Source organism: Halichondria panicea, chromosome 4 (genome assembly GCF_963675165.1).
Source record: "Halichondria panicea chromosome 4, odHalPani1.1, whole genome shotgun sequence".
Classification (NCBI taxonomy): Eukaryota; Metazoa; Porifera; class Demospongiae; order Suberitida; family Halichondriidae; genus Halichondria; species Halichondria panicea.
In genome coordinates this window covers 2,953,052-2,971,555 of record NC_087380.1, presented here as the reverse complement: position 1 = coordinate 2,971,555, position 18,504 = coordinate 2,953,052, and the positions used below count along the sequence as shown (strand labels likewise).

Genomic DNA, 18,504 nt, shown 5'->3' with positions numbered 1-18,504 from the left:
ATCACTGAAAATTATCGTGATGATGAAGACTGTTGCTGTAGTGGGCTAAACCTTCCAAGCCGTATGATACTTAAGTACAGCCAAACTGACGAAAGCTGGGAGACTGTTGGATTGTTAAAGAAAATCAAAGGGGCAGTGATCATTGCTTTGCCTGACAACAGATTCATGACGATTGGCTGTTGTACCAATAAGGTAGTGTTTTTCACAGTTGACTGACTATTAATTTTTGTGATGGACACTGAATTGTACACTGTGCATAATTATATTGCTATTAGAATTAGTTCCTATATAAATGCTGAGATGCCAGAGATGCCAGAGATTGTATATAGTGGTATATGTATGAGGTATAATTATGTTTATAATTATGTTACTGACCGAAACATTATAATTATGGTATAAGAAGACGGAACCAATGAGACAGCTGATTAAAAAATTTAAGTGGGTGCCAAATGTTTTTTAGTAAAATTCACTATAGGTATATCTGTTAAAATTAAACAGGAGTAACTGTTTTTATAGGCAGAATAATCACTATAATAATTATTTTAATATCATGTTAGAGTAGCCAATTAGCATTAATTGTAATGGTGTCTCATAATACCCCCCTGTCTCCGAATCTCTTTGAACACTAAATGCTAGCATTAGCTGCAAACAAAGCATTGTCACTATTTTTTTGCTTGCATGCAAGCCTATTGACCATAGTAGTTAGTGAACAGGCTATTTAGCTCCCTCAAGATTACTGCAAGACAGGCCAGGCCTGGGGGTCAGAAACATTTAGATGACTCATAATACCCAAATTTGTACCTATGGTACAGATTATTGAGAAATCTCTATAATTATGATGGTATGTATAATTACAGAACAGGGACAGAGGGACGCGTACGATGTATGGTCCATTGGATAAGATTATACTGTAATGTTTATTATACACTTCAGCTCTCTGTATGTTGGACAGCGTACGCCTACTCACATCCCAAAAGTGACCTCACCATTATATAATTTTCATTTGCTGAGCAAAAAATTATGCTATATCAAGACTATATACTTGTTATAAACTCACCCTAGCTCAGACACTTTATAAATGCTTGATCGTTTACTTATATATGTGTACAAAATGTATATATGAACTTTTGGCTCTACTTCCAATCAAGCACCCCATGCATGCATGCATTGTCATTGAAATTGTGATCACTATAATATACGTATAGTTGTTCTCGTAAAAACTGGTTCTGCTGTGTCCATGACAACAATTGTCTGATTGTACACAACAAATTAGTGATTGTGAAATAATAATTATAGACTTGTGAAAATTAGGAGTGCACAACACACAATACGTAAGTCATATTAAAAAGAATATAGACCACACCCACTAGGAGGTCTCCGCTGCATACAGTGTTCCATGATAACCTCTGCACATCAGAGAGAACTCGTTCACTTTGTCTTTTATCAATTTCTTGTTGTTCCTGCATGTGTAGGAGTGTGTGTGTGTGTGTGTGTGGGGGGGGGGGGTCAAGATAGTAATAAATGTACATCAGTTCACAATAATTATGAGCATTACGATTAGCCTCGGTCCCAGGCCGATTTTTTAGGGTAGAAACTAGCGTTATACTTACGTCTCCACTAATTGATCTCATTGGTCAACAGCTGTATATAGGATACATAATTATACAGCCCCAGGCATGCAAGTTTTTTTTCATTTGTTCAAGAAAGAGCCATGCTTGACAGTACTAAAACTCAAAGCGATGGCAAAAAAACACAGAAGCTTCTCGGGTCCATGGGCGTGGTTTAGATACATTTTATCCAAGAAGAGCTTGCAACTCCAGTATAAGAGACGTCGAATGGTCAACACTTGGACCAAGGAAGCTCTGTAATGAGTCGACATGTTGCTCAACTAGCTCTTGACGACTGCGAAATTCAGCATAGTCTTGCAGTCTGCATCGTGGATTAAATTGTTGCTAGGGGGAGGTCCTTTTATAGTGCTACGATTAAGTGGGGTAAGTGATATATCACACCTACTCGGAGGATTTCACCCCATAAATCCTCTGCTACCATGGTTACATACCCCTCGACTACGCCTCGGAGTAACCACGGTATAGCAGAGGATATATATGGGTGCATATCCTCCTTTTAGGTGTGGTATATCCTTAGAGACAACTCGGCTAGGAATGAGGCTAGAGCTTATTGCACTCCGTCTCTCATTCAGACAGCCGAGACTGCTCACTTCAGCATGGTGGACTTGAACTGTTGTTTCTCCACAATGGTGAGGTGGGTGGACGGGTAGCCATCTTGAGAGAGGAGATCCTGCAATAATGTGTGCATGTGTGTGTGTGTGAGGTCGAGTATAGAAACGCCAGAAAGTATAGAGGCATTTAAACAAAGCTTGCTTGGAGACCAGTCGTTTTCTCAGAGAGTAGAATTAATTATATGGTGTGTAATTCTGATTACGGAGACGACTCCAATTTCTCCGAAGATGGTTTCCCTGAACTAAGCAGTGATCCGCTCATGGTTTAAATACATGCACATGTCACACGCATGCAGGCTTAAAATAGACAATTGTTTCTTTATAATTCCTTTTTTACCGTCATTATAATTAAAAATTCTAAATTGCTAATTTAAGTATTATTTAGAACACACCTAGCCAAGATTAAGTGTTTTAATCTGCGTGCCGAGGATGGCCTCGAGGTTAACGTGGTGCTCGAGGCGCAGCCGAGTGCATTACGTAACCAAGAGGCCATCCGAGTGCACCAGCATTAAAACACGTGACTTGGCTAGGTGTGTTCTAAAGGATTTAGTGCTGTCACGTGAGCTCTAGCCTCGTGGCAGCTAGATCTAGCTACATTTTAAATCAGTTGCTGGTGGCTAGCTAGCAGGGTTTCATACAGGATTTTGAAGTAGAGGGGGGAAATAAGAAAAGTAACCAGAAAATTTTGCTAAAAAAAGGTCAACTGTTATTTCATAGTATGTAAAATTGCCAGCTATGGACCCTCAGTCAGCAAAAAAGGGGGGGGAAATTGGAGATAGGGGGGGGATATCCCCCCTTTCCCCCCCCCCTGTATGACACCCTGGCTAGCTAGCTAGACGTAATAGCAAATTTTAGTAGGTTTGTAGATCCAGTAACTGATGCAAAGGAGAAGGAGATACGATCTAAAGCTATCTGGACTGACTGGGCATGTTCTCGACTTATTTCTCCTGCTGACCAACAGTCCCAATCCCACTACTGGATATGCCTCCAGCTGATCTGGCTTACTGGATGGGAAACTTTGTGCGCAAACTATATGGCAATGAGTATCTGTTTGCTCTTTTGGAAAGCTATGATATTCGAAGCACCTTTGATGAAACAATCTTATGGATCTGGCTTAGGTACAGGTATGTACATCTTTGAAGCAAGCTGAGCCTATTTCTCCAGACGAAAAAGTGATGCTATGGTCAAGTCAGCAATTTGGTACACATGAAACAAGTCGAAACAATAACATTCAACTTTCTAAGCTTTGCTTGTGTACGTGTACATATTCAATCTGCTTGTATTATTATTATAATTATGATGACATTCAGATTCAATCTGCTTGTATTATGATTGTTCGATAAAAAGTGTGCATTAACAAACCAACTTAAAGCACACTTAAGTGTGGATTAAGTTATTTATCCATGGTCACCTGACTACTTTCAGATAAGCTGATTGGCTGGAGATCATGTGATCAGCACTAAGTAGAACAAACTACTGTTATAAATTACCAATTTACATTTTTACCCATAGTGCAATATTGTATAGCTACACATACACAATATACCTCGAGCCACTGTGACAGCTGGGAGGTACAGCTGCTACTGAGAGCTGACAAAATGTCGGCAAGCATCCTGAGATAGGATCGAGGGGCCGCCCACGCTATGGCCTGTGCAGGAGAGGAGACATTATAGAGACTGATGTGAAATCACCAGTATACAGTAGATGCATGGTACAGAGTATTGCAACACATCAGAGTTTTGGGGAAATAAAAACTGAATTTTCATTGTGGTTTTGCAGTTTGTCTATATGCAGTTCACTGCAATTTACATTTGTACACACCTTATATATACACTCAGGGAAGAAGTAAATACTGATACAATGTACATGAATGATTACGTACATGTATACACATCAAAAAGTTCTGTTAACTTCCAGAACATTCCCCACAGAGCACATGCAGCTCACATAAAGTGCTCAAATAACTGACTACATGTACCTTGCTGCTATTGCAGACAGTGACAATTGCTTGCATAATAATGTCTTACTTGTAGGATGTACTGCACTAGTGTTCGGCCGTTGAGGGAGAGGGTTTGGTTAACCGCCTCGTTGGAAGGGAATAGGGAGATGAAGGCAACAAAGAAAGAAGATGAGGCTGTTACTGTGGGCTGCTCGGGTAATTGGAGGGTGGTCAGACCTGTGAGGGCGTGTAATGTGTGTACCCTGAATAGTGTTGTCAGCAGAAACCAAAAACACTAGACGCACAGTTGTTAAATGCATACGTGTATATAAATAATTACTGAACATGCATGCAGACTCACTGATTTCAAAGAGGTTATTAGCGATGCTCTCTGAGTTTACAAACAAATAGGAGCAGACCTTCACAACCTGAGCAAAATAGACATGTGTAACTGCACAGTGTACTAGTGTAAGCAAGGAATTAGTGGTTCTTTCCTATGTACATAATACAGTGAAAGCTGTCTATAGAGGGCTGCAATGCACCCTTTGCACCCTTGGCCAGACCAACTCACTGGGTGTAATAAAAAGGTGGCCAGCTAACACAGGTTTAAACTATAGGTTGCATTTACTATTATAGAAGGTGACCATAATACAGTGATGTCCAGTGTTGCCTACACTTGGGAGGACAGTACTTGGGACGTTCTAGGACGTATATATAGGGCATCCCAGGATAGTCCCACCATTCATGCACCGTTATCACAATAATACACATGTCACTGCAAAGAAGCAATTGGACAACACATGTATACTCACAGCCGTCATGAGGCCGAGGTACGCCTGTACAGTGTCCGGGTGTTCCGCTATACCTGCAGCAGATGGAACCCAAGTTGGAGAAATGTTTTCATTAGGCTCAAAATAATACTGTCTTTCCAGAATTTAAGTAATAGTTACATTCGAAAATACTGCACAATTAAACAATCAGATTTGCTATGATGGCAACGTACATGCACTTGTGGACAAAAGCATCACCGTTGATGTACATAGCTATAGTACCCCCTCCAGATACACACACCACGTACACACACTCGTACCTCCCTGGAAGACCTGTACTGAGGTGGAGTGCAGCTGTGCCACCAGAGTGCCGATGATCTGTGAGCATGAGCCCTCCTTACCAAACACCTCCACTATCTGTGCATGGAGATATAATTATAATATAAGCCTTGTTACCATGCAGGCCAGTTTTTTTCTTATTGTATTGTTATACATTTCGTCGGAGGCTATAGACTATTAGATTTTAGTTGGAATGATCAATGAACACACCCCTCCTCACCTGTGTGGCCGTGTCCAGAAGCTTTGAGTGATGTACTGCGGCGTAACATTGCACAACTATTTCCACGGTGCCCTCCAGCAGGGGGACATACTGCTCCCCTACAGTACGCATGCCTCGGTTGAAACAGATACAAATGCTCTGTGTGTGTGTGTATGTATGTGGGGGATGGAGTAAAGGGGTGGGGTAAAGGGGAGGTTGACTCAGAGTAAGAGACTCGATATACAAGTAATAATATTAGCTAAACTAAAACAGTTGAACCCTAGCTCTGATTACATCACCCCTATGTTATATAATAAAGGCCAGGTCCCCAACAAAGGCCACCAAAGTGGCAGATACAAAGGGGTTATCCATCCACAGTATTACTTTTTCTTACAATTACAGCGCCACCCTAATAGAAACGCCAAGTCCAAAAACTTTTTACTCTAATTGAAAACCAAATAAATTTTACTTCGTGCTTAAATAATTAGTATAACGCGGCCCGAAACCCAGACTAACATACAATATGCGCATGCCTCATGGAACAGCTACTAAGTTCTATCGCTACAGTCATGTATAAGTCCCTCTATTTAAAAGTCCTTATTCATCGATCTATTTGCATGTGCACCACTGGAAATGTAATTAGAAGAAAGACGGTAATTATTGTATTGGAATACAAACCACTCTATAGCACTAGCATGACTGTGGATGGTTTATTTACCTCTACAATGTCGTGGTCAGTGCACCATTTACTGACGAGGGCTTGCAAGGAAGGAAACAGCTGAATCAGCAGAAGAACAACCTGCACAGATTCACAAAAAAAAAATCTATAATATCTGCACACTAACACCCACACACACTCACACACCCACACACACACCCACACCCACACACTCACAACTCACACACACACACTCAAACTCACTCACACACACTCACACACACACACACACACACACACACACACTCACACACACACACCCACACCCACACTCACACACACACACACACACACACACACACACACACACACACTCACACACTCACACTCACACACACACTCACACACACCCACACACACACACACACTCACACACACACTCACACACTCACACACACACTCACACTCACACTCACACACTCACAGGGTGTTCTTCTCCACTCTGCAGTGTGGGGTAAATATGATGACAAAGTGACGATAGTATAACGAGCTCCTTCTCCACCTGTCCCTTTGTCAATGGCGATACGTCCGTCATCGCTAGGGCTTGTAAACTCTCAACCCGTGACTGGACGAGGGACTCGAGGGGAGAGAGGAGGTCCTTGGCAGACATTGACGAGAGGACGCTGCCGATAGCTGATATCAGTCGCACACAATCTCGAGAGTCAAGGTCCGGGTTGGAGAGAGCAGTCTGAAATTTAAACGACAATGTTGGATTGCCAAATATATATAGCATAATTACATTGTATGTACATACATAAATTGCTAAATCTACAATAAAATTAATTTGTTGAGGATGGAATATCAAGAGCAAACACTGCATGAATCTAAACACATTAATAGAAAAGACAGCACCTTGCAGACTGGCACAATCTGGAGCACCACTGGGGCTAGCTCAGCTGCACACTCTCCACACACATCCCTGAAGGCCAACGCAGCATTGGGTGCAAGAGATGGCTGACTCAGCGCATCAAGGATCATGGGGAGAACGGCTTGTAAGAGGTCCACATGGTCCTTGAACCAGCTGGACAGACAGCCTGGGGGCATAAGGAACTTACTCATGACTCAATTAAATCAAATGACAGCAGAAATTATATGTATGTACAAAATGGTGTGAGTACAGTGAGTACTGTATATTGAGTGGACTTGATACAATGATATCATCTGTGGAAAGAAATCACACCAAGTTTTGGGCACTACACAACTGACACTGGCCTGCTACCAGGCCACTAACACCTTTGGTGTGTACACATGGGGACTGCATGTTACTGGTACTACACCTACTTTAGTTCCCACCACCAACCACCACTACCACCACCACCACCACCACCACCACTGATCCCCCACCCCAAGCATGTGGTGATGTTGATAGGCAGGATTTAGCAAGATTGATAGTGCTAAAACAGCACTGTGCATGCATGAGCTTGAATCCAGAGATGCTTACCTAACAGTGTTAGAGCAGTCTTCACTAGTATGGGATGGAGGGGCATTCTAGGGAAGAGAGAGATGACTGACTGCAGATGAGGGGAGCTGTGCTGATGGAGGTGGGAGGAGACACCTTGCAGGAGGTACAGGATCGCTTCAATTGACTGTGGGGCATAACCGATTTCGCAAAAGTTTTTGTAAATTAAGTTGTTGCAAAACATTCTAAATACATGCATGTAACATTGTAAAATTAAATTAAACCCTTGGATATTAGGCACTTTGTAAGTAGCTCTGAAGGGAAGTCCTCACAATAATTAGCATGCACCCATAATGTGATGTAACTGTGTTGCGTGTCTCACCTGCCAGGAGGGGGGTTGCGAGGAGGCAAGCAACGACGACAAGAGGGTGGAGAGGTGCTGTATGTACTCCATGTGCATAGTCCTCTGAATACACTCCTACAATGAACACACATTTTCAAGATTAAATTCTAGTCTTTGTATAGGTTGAAAAATACAATATTAGCTCCTACACATAGCATTCAATGAGTGAAAATGGTCACGGTCATAGAATTAGGTCTACCGGTATATTGAATGCATCTACTCGTACATTTTCTATCATGCATGCTTACCCCCACGTCACACAGATCCTCTCTGTACTTTGTGAAGTTGTCACGGTCCTCTATGGGGTCATACAAAGTTCAAAATATAGACAAAAAGAAGTGCATTTAACTGACCCTCTATCCAGTCGTCTTGCCACTCTTTCTCCAGTGGGTATTGCGCCTTATCTGGAAACACCTGCAATATGCACAAGTAAATATGAAATTTGACAATTATAGCCATTTTCATACACAGTGAAATTTTAACATTTTTGAAGAAGCCAAAAATAATGTTGTTGTTGTGTGTAAGAGGCTGCTTGTTTAGTGCACAATATACATGCAAGTAAAATTAGGGACGCATGAATCATTCTCTTGAAGGGAGGTTGGTAACTCAATATAGTGCCGTATTCTTCCTTACCTCAAGGAGAGAGCGGATAATGGATCCATAGAACCCAGAGAGAAACCTGCTCCTGTCTGGATCATCTGAAGCAATGTGGTCCTGTGTATGGTAGAAATGTTGAATGTGATAGCTGACAAATTTGTGTTTTCACAGTAATTATGGTACTTCTCACATTCTGTATGCTCAGCACAAAGTGATATAATGAGCTTCGCTACTATACCATACAGCGGGAAATTTCGTGAGGTGCAAAATTTGAGGGCAAACAGTTAGCGCAAAAATTAAAACTGGGAGAAATCCTACGCACCGGTATTTCACATGCAAAGCTATTGGTGTGTGTGGTTTCCTGGCATTGAAACGCGAATATTAGAAAATTTCTGCTGAGGGTTCTGGAGCCAAAATTTAATAGTGAAAATTTGTACCCACGAAAATTTCCCACTATACGGTACTCTGCAACAATAATTATACAAAGGCATGCATACTTTAATCAACTCTAATAAATTCTACCAGACCATGGCTGATGCTCCAAGGGAAAGGACTCAATACTCTATAAATGAAGACTGCCAAAATGATGTTTAGTTAGTTGTGGCGGCTTAGCCTTGAATATGTTACTGAGGCTGAATAAGATGAGGTTGGAACACTTTGACTTTAGCTAATATTGGCACTAATTGGATTTTTCCAAACTTCTCTTGCAGATTACTAGTTTTCAGTATCTGTAAAGAGCCGGGGTGGTACAAATTAGTGCTCTCGTGTTACCATCGAGACCAGATAGTTGCTCTAGGCTCTAGCGCTGACCTCAATATCAGGCCGCTCATGGTATTTGATGGGGTAGCACAGGAGCACCATTTACTAATTAGCTAAATGGTTCCAGCTTCAATTTATACACGGCCGCCTTAACATATTCGAGGCTGAGCCGCCGCCATCAACTAACATACCGCTGCGTCCTAATACAGATCATTATTCATCCCTCATATTGATGAACTTCGCATTTACCAAACTGTATAATTATGTCAACACTCGTAGTTACTGTACAGTGGTCTGTGGTTTGTAGCACTGCCCTGTATGCAACAGAAAAGGAGGTACGACAGGCTGGTACAGCAATTAACATACGGTGTGCATGGGCAACCGTGAGTGGATAATATCAAAGCCTGACTAACTCAAGACAAGAGTTGCACCAGTGCTAGCCTTGGTCCCAGGCCGATTTTTTTTAATAGAACGAAGTTGAAAAATACTAGTTGGCGGCATAGTGTTAGTTTAGAGACAATGAGGCTGGGAACGAGGCTGCACCAGCGCCTGTCTGTCGTTCCTTCTCTGGTGCAACAGCATGACTATTGTGCGGAAGTGTTGCTATACTCATAGTTATCAGTGACGACCAGAGTTGGGGCAAATGCTACTATAGTATCACATCAATGAACACTCTACATATTTATTATACTTTTGATTTTGCTTGATACCTGAGGTAACTCGATTATGCAAGTGTTGGAATCTTTATGGTATGTTGTGGTATTGTTGTGGTAATGTTGTGATATTCTCACATCCTGCTTTAATTAGTAAATTTTGACAAGACAGCACAAAATCAGTATAGACTAGATCTTAAACAGAGGATCTCAAAGGCTACTTCAATTAAAGGCTAAATATTCAGTTTCTACCAGGCAATTAATGGCTGCAGCTCATGATGTTCCAAGTACCTCTGGTATTGGTACCAAGAGGCAAAGGACTCAATACTGGTACTCAATACTGGGTTTGGGAAAAAACCGTTACAAAGAACTACGAATAATACGAAAAATAGAAAAGCTGTCACAGGTGAAGTCACCAATAATAAAGTCATTCCTTGGTGGAACTGCACCTTATAAATTAAGCAATGAAAATACTTATGAAAAAACCGACGATATCGATATCCGTTTCCATTACACTACTCACGGCCATGTTGTTTACTTCTCTTTTCTGGGATCCAGAACAGTATACATGTACAAGTCCACCATTGACACCTGGTACCAACTCCCCGATGTCCCTTTACGTGCTCAAAGTGGTAGGGCTGAACTTCCCGTATGTGTTACCACGATCCAGGGAGAGCTGACAGCTATTGGTGAGGATAACAAGCTGTACACTCTGACTGGACAGGGGGCCAAGCAACAGTGGACTGAAGAGTACCCACCAATGCCAAGGGGGGCCCCACGGTATCATCAACCTGCCTACGATGATACCTACGACTACCTTAATGCCGCCCTGAATGCATTTTGTGTGGGAGAAGCTCTTATTGTATTTACATGCACTGATATCAAAATAATGAATACCGTAAGCAAGCAATGGTCAACAGCAGCAGCTAGCTTTCGCCCTTCAATAGAGGAGCGGAGTGGTGGTGATGCTAAATTCTATGATTCACACCTCTGGGTCATCTATTACAATGATTCAAAGTGCATAAAGTATCACCTAGATTCGCTCCTCAGCTCATGTGAGCCTCCGATATTCGAGCAAGTGCCTCCAGCCCAAGCATCACCCACTGAGTTTCTCTGCCGGGAAATAGGTTCAAATGGTGCACTAAGTTTAAATGGTACTCTGATTGGTGAAGGGTGCGTTGATTCGAATTTAGATTATTCGAGGCGTGAGATACGTAAGTACAACCTAAACAAAACTAATAACCCAACTACATGTAATAGCTGGGAGCGTATTAGCTTGGAGAGTGAAAGTGTTGGCTTTTTAAGAAAGAAAGAAGGCGCACCAATAGTTGCTTTGCCTGACAACAAATTTATGACGATCGGCCTTCATACCGACAGGGTACTGTTCTTCACAATCGACTGACTATTAGTTTTTGCAAATTGTTGGACTTCAGTGAATTTCAATTACGAACATACACATGCTAACCGATAAAATTTATTTGTAACATTGCATGCCCACACATATACACCAAAATTACTGCATGTATACATCCTTGGCACATGCGCACTGAGAGAAGGATGGATCTAATCAGCTGTAGGGGGGAAGGCAATATCCCCTGATGGTGTATAGAAGCACATGCATGGTACTATACATAAGAATGCTCTGTGATACCGGAGCACACAAATAGATCTCTTTGGATATCAGTATGGGGAGGGTGAAGAGGCAAATGCTACTCTATACTATAGTACGTACGAATGCTAGCTGATGTGATAGTAACCCAGCTACCTACTGTTATATATAATCATGTATAATACACGCTAGCATAATTATAAACTAATAACGTTACAGGGGCGGATCCAGAGGGGGGGCTAGTAGAAAGGGGCAATCCCCCTCACGCCTTGCCGGAAGCGATAGCTTTTTACAATTTGCTCACAATTTGACCTTTAAACTTTCATATCAATGAGTGAATACCGAATACGTACATGTATACAAAAACTCGTTCTAATCAACAAAAGGTTTGTATACTGTACGGGTCAGATGGCATATACGGCACCGGATGTAATTTTGAAGGGGGAGGGGTTAGGGTTAGCTTAGGGAAAATAACAAAAATTAGGGCGTTTTCACATCCAGTGCCGTATAAGCCACCTGATCCGATGTTACATGTACATTCATGCACTCTTGGTACATTAAAATTAATTAAAGAATCACAATGACTGCACTGAGAGTGAGAGGAGGTAAGGCTGCTTCTTTGCAACTAGCTGAAAAAGTCTGAGATCTGCTCCATCACTGCATGTTGCAGCAGCATGCACAATAGCCTCCTTCACAAGGCCTAAAGAGATCGAGGCTACAAAACATTGCACAAGCCTTGAAGGAGCTGACTCAGCAACAGCAATAGTTGACCTATACACTTTAAATTGCTAGACCTACCTAGCTAGCCTATATCCTTTATACTCTTAGTACTAGACCTGGCTGTTGTCTAGCATATCTTAAGTCAGTGAGTCTACATGCAGATGCAGATGCATAAGTAACAAGGTTGGTGGCAAAATTGTTGTAACCTCAGACTAGCAATACATAGGTAGTTTTTTTCAAAAGGGGGGGCTTCAGCCCCTCAAAACCACCCCCTGGATTCGCCCCTGCGTTAACAGAAATAAGCTAGCATACTAACAGTGGCTGTAGCAAAAAGATGCCACAGGAACATGCTATGCATGCATGTAGTCGGCTTTAGAGCTGGAGAGCATTTGTTTTCCTAATCCTTAACCCCACAATTTAGTGTGTGCATGATTTAGTGAATAGTGATTGAGTGTGCTCTGTGCGTACACGTACACTCTTGTTACACTGCATAACAACGGTCTACGAATAAACATCTCGTAATCTGTCTGGTGCTTATATTGAATGCAAGCTAGTTCAACGTATAGTTATAGACTTTGTGATTTTACGTACAGAGTGACAGTCCATCCCACTCAACATAATAGCGTAAAACAGAATTACTACACTAACTGACCTCATGCTGCTTGAAATAGTGTACAGATCAAGCCTGTTTGTGTACAGCTATAGTACAAGTGATTGATTTATGTTTTCTCAAAGAAGATTTGCACGGTGTAGTAGTAAAAATGCTGACCATGCACACTACTCTCCATGCAGTAAGCTAACACACTGTAATTATAATTATAGCTACATTACATTAATGTAGCTATAATTATAATTACAGTGTGCTGCTCTCATGCACAACCACAAGTCAAAGGCACCCACTGCTGGTAAGTATGATTTAGTTGTTGTGGGCTCACCATGAAGTTGGACCAGAAGGTGAGGGACACTTCAGAACACAGCTCATCCACAGGATAGTTGCCAGACACACAAGTGAACTCCTGCGCAAAAACGTGATATTTGTAAATACTGTGTCCTTTGTATAGTACATGCGTAACTACTACTAGTAGTTGCGAATACTTTTTAGTCCAGGATTGGAAAATGGTCCAAGTGAACCTAATAATGATTCTGCAACAATAAGCTCCTGACACTGCACACACACAATTATATTGCCGATGGTATATATAACTCGTACCAAGAGGAGCTGGACCACGCCCATACAGAGATCTGCCTCTTCCCCATCCTCATCTGCCACGCCCACAAGCACATTCAGGTTAGCACTGGCTGCGTTTTGCACCAGCTGTGCCAAGCTCATACACACATCCTGTAGAGAGTAACAAGTGAAATGGGGAATAGGGAAAAACCCATCAGAAATACATGGGAGGGAAAACCACATCACAAAATACCATATAGCTGGTAATTTCCGGGAGGGGGGAGCAAAAAATATTCATGGTTTTTCATGGTTGAACACTGGACCACGAATATTTACCACAAATGAAGCGACCTTGACTCGACTACCTTTACCAGTGCAAGCAGGAACCACGAAAATAAGATTCACAAACTGAATATATTGCTCAACCACAAATATATTGCCCTCCGCTATATGGTAGGTTCTAAAATAAGGTACATGAATGAGAAATAAACGGCAGACATACATGTACATACATGCACTTTAGCTACATGTTCGCTGTACACAGTCACATAATCAACTAAAGAGAACATAGGCCAAATTTTTTATTTCTACGCTTGTTCGTGCTTTTCCTGGCAATCCTAGCAACGTTTCACATTTTTTAGTTTGATTTGTTACCGTCCACTACATGGCAGTAAACCTCCGAGGACGAGGGCGAAGCCCCGAGGCCAGGAATTGGTTTACGTTGCGAATGTAGTGGACAGTAAGTGTTATATACCCACTGGAATGAAAAGTGCTTGCTATACATAAGCTTCCGAGCCTACCTCACCTTGGATAAAACTAGCTAACAGTCTATTGAAAACGAACAAAAAGCTTGTGCGTATAGGTTGTAGCTAGTGCTAAGCTTCTAGCTCTACGCACTAACTTGTCCATGTCCAAGCAGTGACCCTTTCTCCAGCCTTCCTGGTGTGTTTAGTGAGCCCCACCCATCTGTCCTGCCCTTGCCAACAAGTGTCTAGCTATCTTTTTGGCTGTGTAAATCAGGTAGATCTAGTACATGTATATAGCATTCGGTTTCGCGTCGGGCCTTGCTATTGCTTGTTACTTGTGCTATTAACCCATATTTCAGGAAGTGATATATAGCTATAAAATCAGTGTACCCTCAAGGCAAGGGAGGAATGCGGAGTTTATGGTACCCACCCAATTGCTATGATACAGACCCCAAGTGGGATATAATTATAATAATAATAATCCCCCTATGTATGTAAAAGCAGGAACTGTTATAGAGGGTTATTTTCGAGAAACTAGTCTCTACATTTTCACGGATTGCTCAAACTAAATATTTCGCGGATTTTATTTTCGAGGATAGAGGTTCCAATGACTACATCCCTACAGTTGAACTGGAAGTAAACCAATTTTCGAGGCACGAGTTTCGAGGTCAATCCTCGAAAATAACAGCTATACGGTAGTTTAAGCATATGCAGCAACCATACATGCAGCAATGGGCATATTAACCATACAGAGTACGTACCACATCATTTTCCTCCACTTTGAGACTGATAAAATCTTTAATTTGGAGCAATCTTTGAAGAAACTTGCGCAGAGAAATTGGATATCTGTAAAATTAAGGTGCATCAATGTTCATGATTAGGACACCTCACTAGGAACTACAGAAAATGAGGATTAAAAATAGCCTCCATACAGTATTGTACAAGCATGCTCTCACTTGAATGAGTCGTCATGGGAGAGCATCTCTTGTAAAGTGTCTGAGGCCGTCTCCAATAACTCGGGGACAAGGAGACAAGCAAACAGGTGGTCGATGAGAGAGTCAACTTCGGGCAAAGGGAGCCCAAACTGAACCCAGCTGCTGCAGCAGTGCATAGCCTGGGGGAATACAACAAAAATATTCAGTAATTAATCTCCACGAGGACCTGAGGTGGCCATGCAATTTTCAATAACACTCATAAGAAGCGAATATTACATGTATATAATATATAAGTGCTGTGTATAGCAAAACTATATGTGTTGGTGTACGTTCATCGCAATTAAATGCTACACAGAACAAGGGAAACCTGCGTACATCGATTTTCGCAGAGTTATCTCGAGCATTTGTCAGCATCTCTTCGAGCAGTGAGAGTACTAGTGTATGAGGTGTGTGTGGTGTGTGTGTGGTGTGTGTGTGGTGTGTGTGTGTGTGTGTGTGTGTGTGTAGGTGGTGTGTGTGTGTGTGTGTGTGTGTGTGTGTGTGTGTGGGTGGTGTGTGTGTGTGTGTGTGTGTGTGTGTATGTGTGCAGAGAGAGACAGTTATACGTACATACACTGTCACCAGATGTCGGTATAATACGCAGACTATATATTTCTAAAGAAAGATTCGCTGTGTACTGAGACAGAGAAACGAACAGAGAGAGAGGGAGGGAGAGAGAGAGAGAGGGATTAGCTCACCACTCTGTAATCCACTGCATATTTCTCTTCTAATAATCCCTCTCCTTTGCGCAGTCACATTGTCAATAGTCCGCTGAAACTAAAAGGGGGGGGGGATATCACCGTTTGCTTTGAGTAACTATTGCCCTCTGTGCTTACCTCCTCCGGCAGTATCGTTAAAAACTGAAGTGTTGCTGAAGTGAAATCAGCACCCTGTACGGAAAACAAAAAAGTATTTAAATATAGATGGTACGTGGAAACCTTAATGTAATCTCTCTGAAACGAGGACTGCTAATTCCAAGCAGAAGCTACAAATTAACTCCAGAAATAAGGGCACCTCAATATAAGGAAATTTTCGACAGGTCCCAAAAGTGACCTCATTTAGAGGACATGCAGACAGTTTAATCTCTGGTAACTTAATTCCATTATGAGATGTATATGCACCACTGTATATATATAATAATAGTCCTTCTTTACTCCAGCTATTGTAATAAAATTTACGTAGAATTCTTTGCTTACATTAACTCACCGTGACAACCTGTGTAGCACTGCGTAGACTTTGAACACAGCTGACGACTGTGTTGGGCCATAAATCAGGCATCGTATTGAAAGCCACACCCACCAATGCTCGGCAAAGCTGGATTAACACCATTTTAGGACCAAGAGAAAATTTAGCGATGGATTTGAAAAGCTCTTGTTGAACAGCACCGTATTGGTCTCTAGGCAACTCAGCCCTGTAAAGGATGAAGCAATTAAGGCTTCAAAATTAGGTAAATTGTACATTTATAGTAAACCATGAAAATAATGATGCGAAGGCTTAATTAGTAGCCAAGTTGTCTGCGCAATAATTTGTTTGGGACTAGATTACTAAAACTTTAAATCATTTGTTTTTAAGCTTAATTGACAAACTCTCCCTTTCACATTGTGCGACTAACATGTCTTGTTGCCATGACAGAAATAATCCGTTGATTAGGCAACGTAAACACAAACCAAATGTGTAAACAACATTCCCAGAAAAAGGATGCAATATTTTCACTCACCATTGCTTTGTTATTTTTGAAGTAAGTGTCAGTGCTCCAAAGTTTTGAACCTCTATACTCTGTAAGTAATCCAATTACGACATGCAGCAATCAATAGCAGCTGTATCGTCTAAGAGCATTCAAAATGGAAACCATATTGAATTTAAATCCCAGTCACCACATACGGATGTACCTTGTGCTCACAGAATGACATATAAGACACAATAACTGTACTACTGTATTTTGGGCTATATGACAGCAATTAAGTCGTTTGTAGAAGGTCTGTCATTCTCTTCCCATGCCTCATATATATACATGCGAACAGCGCTAGCTGTACGTAACACATACATGTAGCACATACAATACATATACCGTAGTTCTCCAGAGGAGGATCGTCAGGGTTAATCATATAAAGCTGCTTCCAGAGGACTTTAATTGAATTCCACTCATCTACTCTTCCTTTAGTATCTCCAATTCACATGGAGCTTAGTTGAGTGGAATTCAATTTTTAAGTCCTCAGGAAGCAGCTTTATGATTAAGACCTTTTGACCCTGACAATTCTCCTCTGGTAGTTCTCCAGACAATCGTACCGTAAGATTATAGTTATACCTATACATAAGGTGGACATTTGCACCTTAGAGTGTGCCCAGAAATGTTGAAGTAGTGTCTATTTTCATGTAGTAAACTAGGCCTGGTAGGTGGTTAGTACCAACCACCACCACCGACCAGTGTGGGCACATCCCTGATACTTGTATCCTTCTCATTGTACATTCCACAAACTCTCTTAATTCTCCCTACTGACAGGAAAGCTACAACCCACACATCCCACACATCTAAGGATATGAAATTCAAGGCCTCCCTTGTCACCTGTTGTTCCAGCAGCGCCCAGGCTATGCTCCACGCCTGAGTGCTTCGTTGTATTTCTTGTAGCCAACGATCGGCCGTTACCTTCTTCACAGGATCAGGGTCACTGTACAGCTGGTAGAGTGCCTGGGGGAATATGTGTAGATAGAGATACGGACGGACGATTTTAGTTAAACTATAAACAAGCTAACATGATATTTACGAGCTTTGAACGAGGTATTATGTAACAACCTCGTTTTTCATCAAAATAATTATTATGATAAGGTCTCTCAACAGTCTCTTATTACAGTGATGTACAAATCCATTTAATGTACTCAGACTAACACCAGAGGAAGGTAATCATTTCAGTACGTATTGTTTTATGAATTATACAATAGTTTCGAGGGAGTATGTGTACTCACGTTCACTACTCTACGCTGTTGCGTCTCATAATCAAGCCGCCATCACATGGTATAAAGTGAGATAAATTAGTATCATTAGTAGCCCAGAATCACAATACAAAGGCAAGTTAGTACTCTCCTGAAATAAAATACTACAATCTACCTGTTCTATTTGAGAAATATCAACTGTTATGTTCGTGCTGCTGGGATCTGATTCATCATTATTCTGCTCCATCTTTTCTCTATTTGTGGGTAGGGCTTCACTAATAGTCTACGTCTGTTGAGCCATTATTGTGATGCAATGTGACGTTTAAATCATTTGTCTTTTGTTG

The 18,504-nt window shown here is 41.5% G+C and overlaps 2 protein-coding genes across 3 annotated transcripts; one reads left to right on the top strand and one right to left on the bottom strand.

The window, feature by feature from the left end:
• Nucleotides 1-1,179: 1,179 nt before the first annotated feature.
• On the bottom strand, nt 1,180-18,453 carry LOC135335322 (importin-13-like). Of its 2 annotated transcripts, none has more exons than XM_064530784.1 (27): nt 18,336-18,453; nt 17,796-17,918; nt 16,950-17,008; nt 16,439-16,643; nt 16,069-16,122; nt 15,931-16,009; nt 15,569-15,627; nt 15,215-15,372; nt 15,020-15,104; nt 13,555-13,683; nt 13,280-13,360; nt 8,640-8,720; nt 8,360-8,420; nt 8,255-8,304; nt 7,986-8,081; nt 7,646-7,790; nt 7,057-7,238; nt 6,629-6,892; nt 6,205-6,285; nt 5,508-5,645; nt 5,269-5,365; nt 4,991-5,043; nt 4,540-4,606; nt 4,267-4,415; nt 3,786-3,887; nt 2,219-2,298; nt 1,180-1,460 (listed from the first exon to the last, which is right to left on the bottom strand). In XM_064530784.1, the coding sequence occupies exons 1-27, from the start codon at nt 18,405-18,407 to the stop codon at nt 1,367-1,369; spliced, it is 2,844 nt and encodes a 947-aa protein (XP_064386854.1). In that variant the 5' UTR covers nt 18,408-18,453; the 3' UTR covers nt 1,180-1,366. The 2 variants fall into 2 exon arrangements, with proteins under 2 accessions (XP_064386854.1, XP_064386855.1); XM_064530785.1 differs by lacking the exon at nt 18,336-18,453 and adding an exon at nt 18,194-18,335 and having other exon boundaries at nt 16,950-17,058.
• Nucleotides 10,175-11,513, top strand: LOC135335338 (uncharacterized). Its single transcript, XM_064530804.1, has one exon. The coding sequence runs from the start codon at nt 10,278-10,280 to the stop codon at nt 11,415-11,417; it is 1,140 nt and encodes a 379-aa protein (XP_064386874.1). The 5' UTR covers nt 10,175-10,277; the 3' UTR covers nt 11,418-11,513.
• Nucleotides 18,454-18,504: the final 51 nt, after the last annotated feature.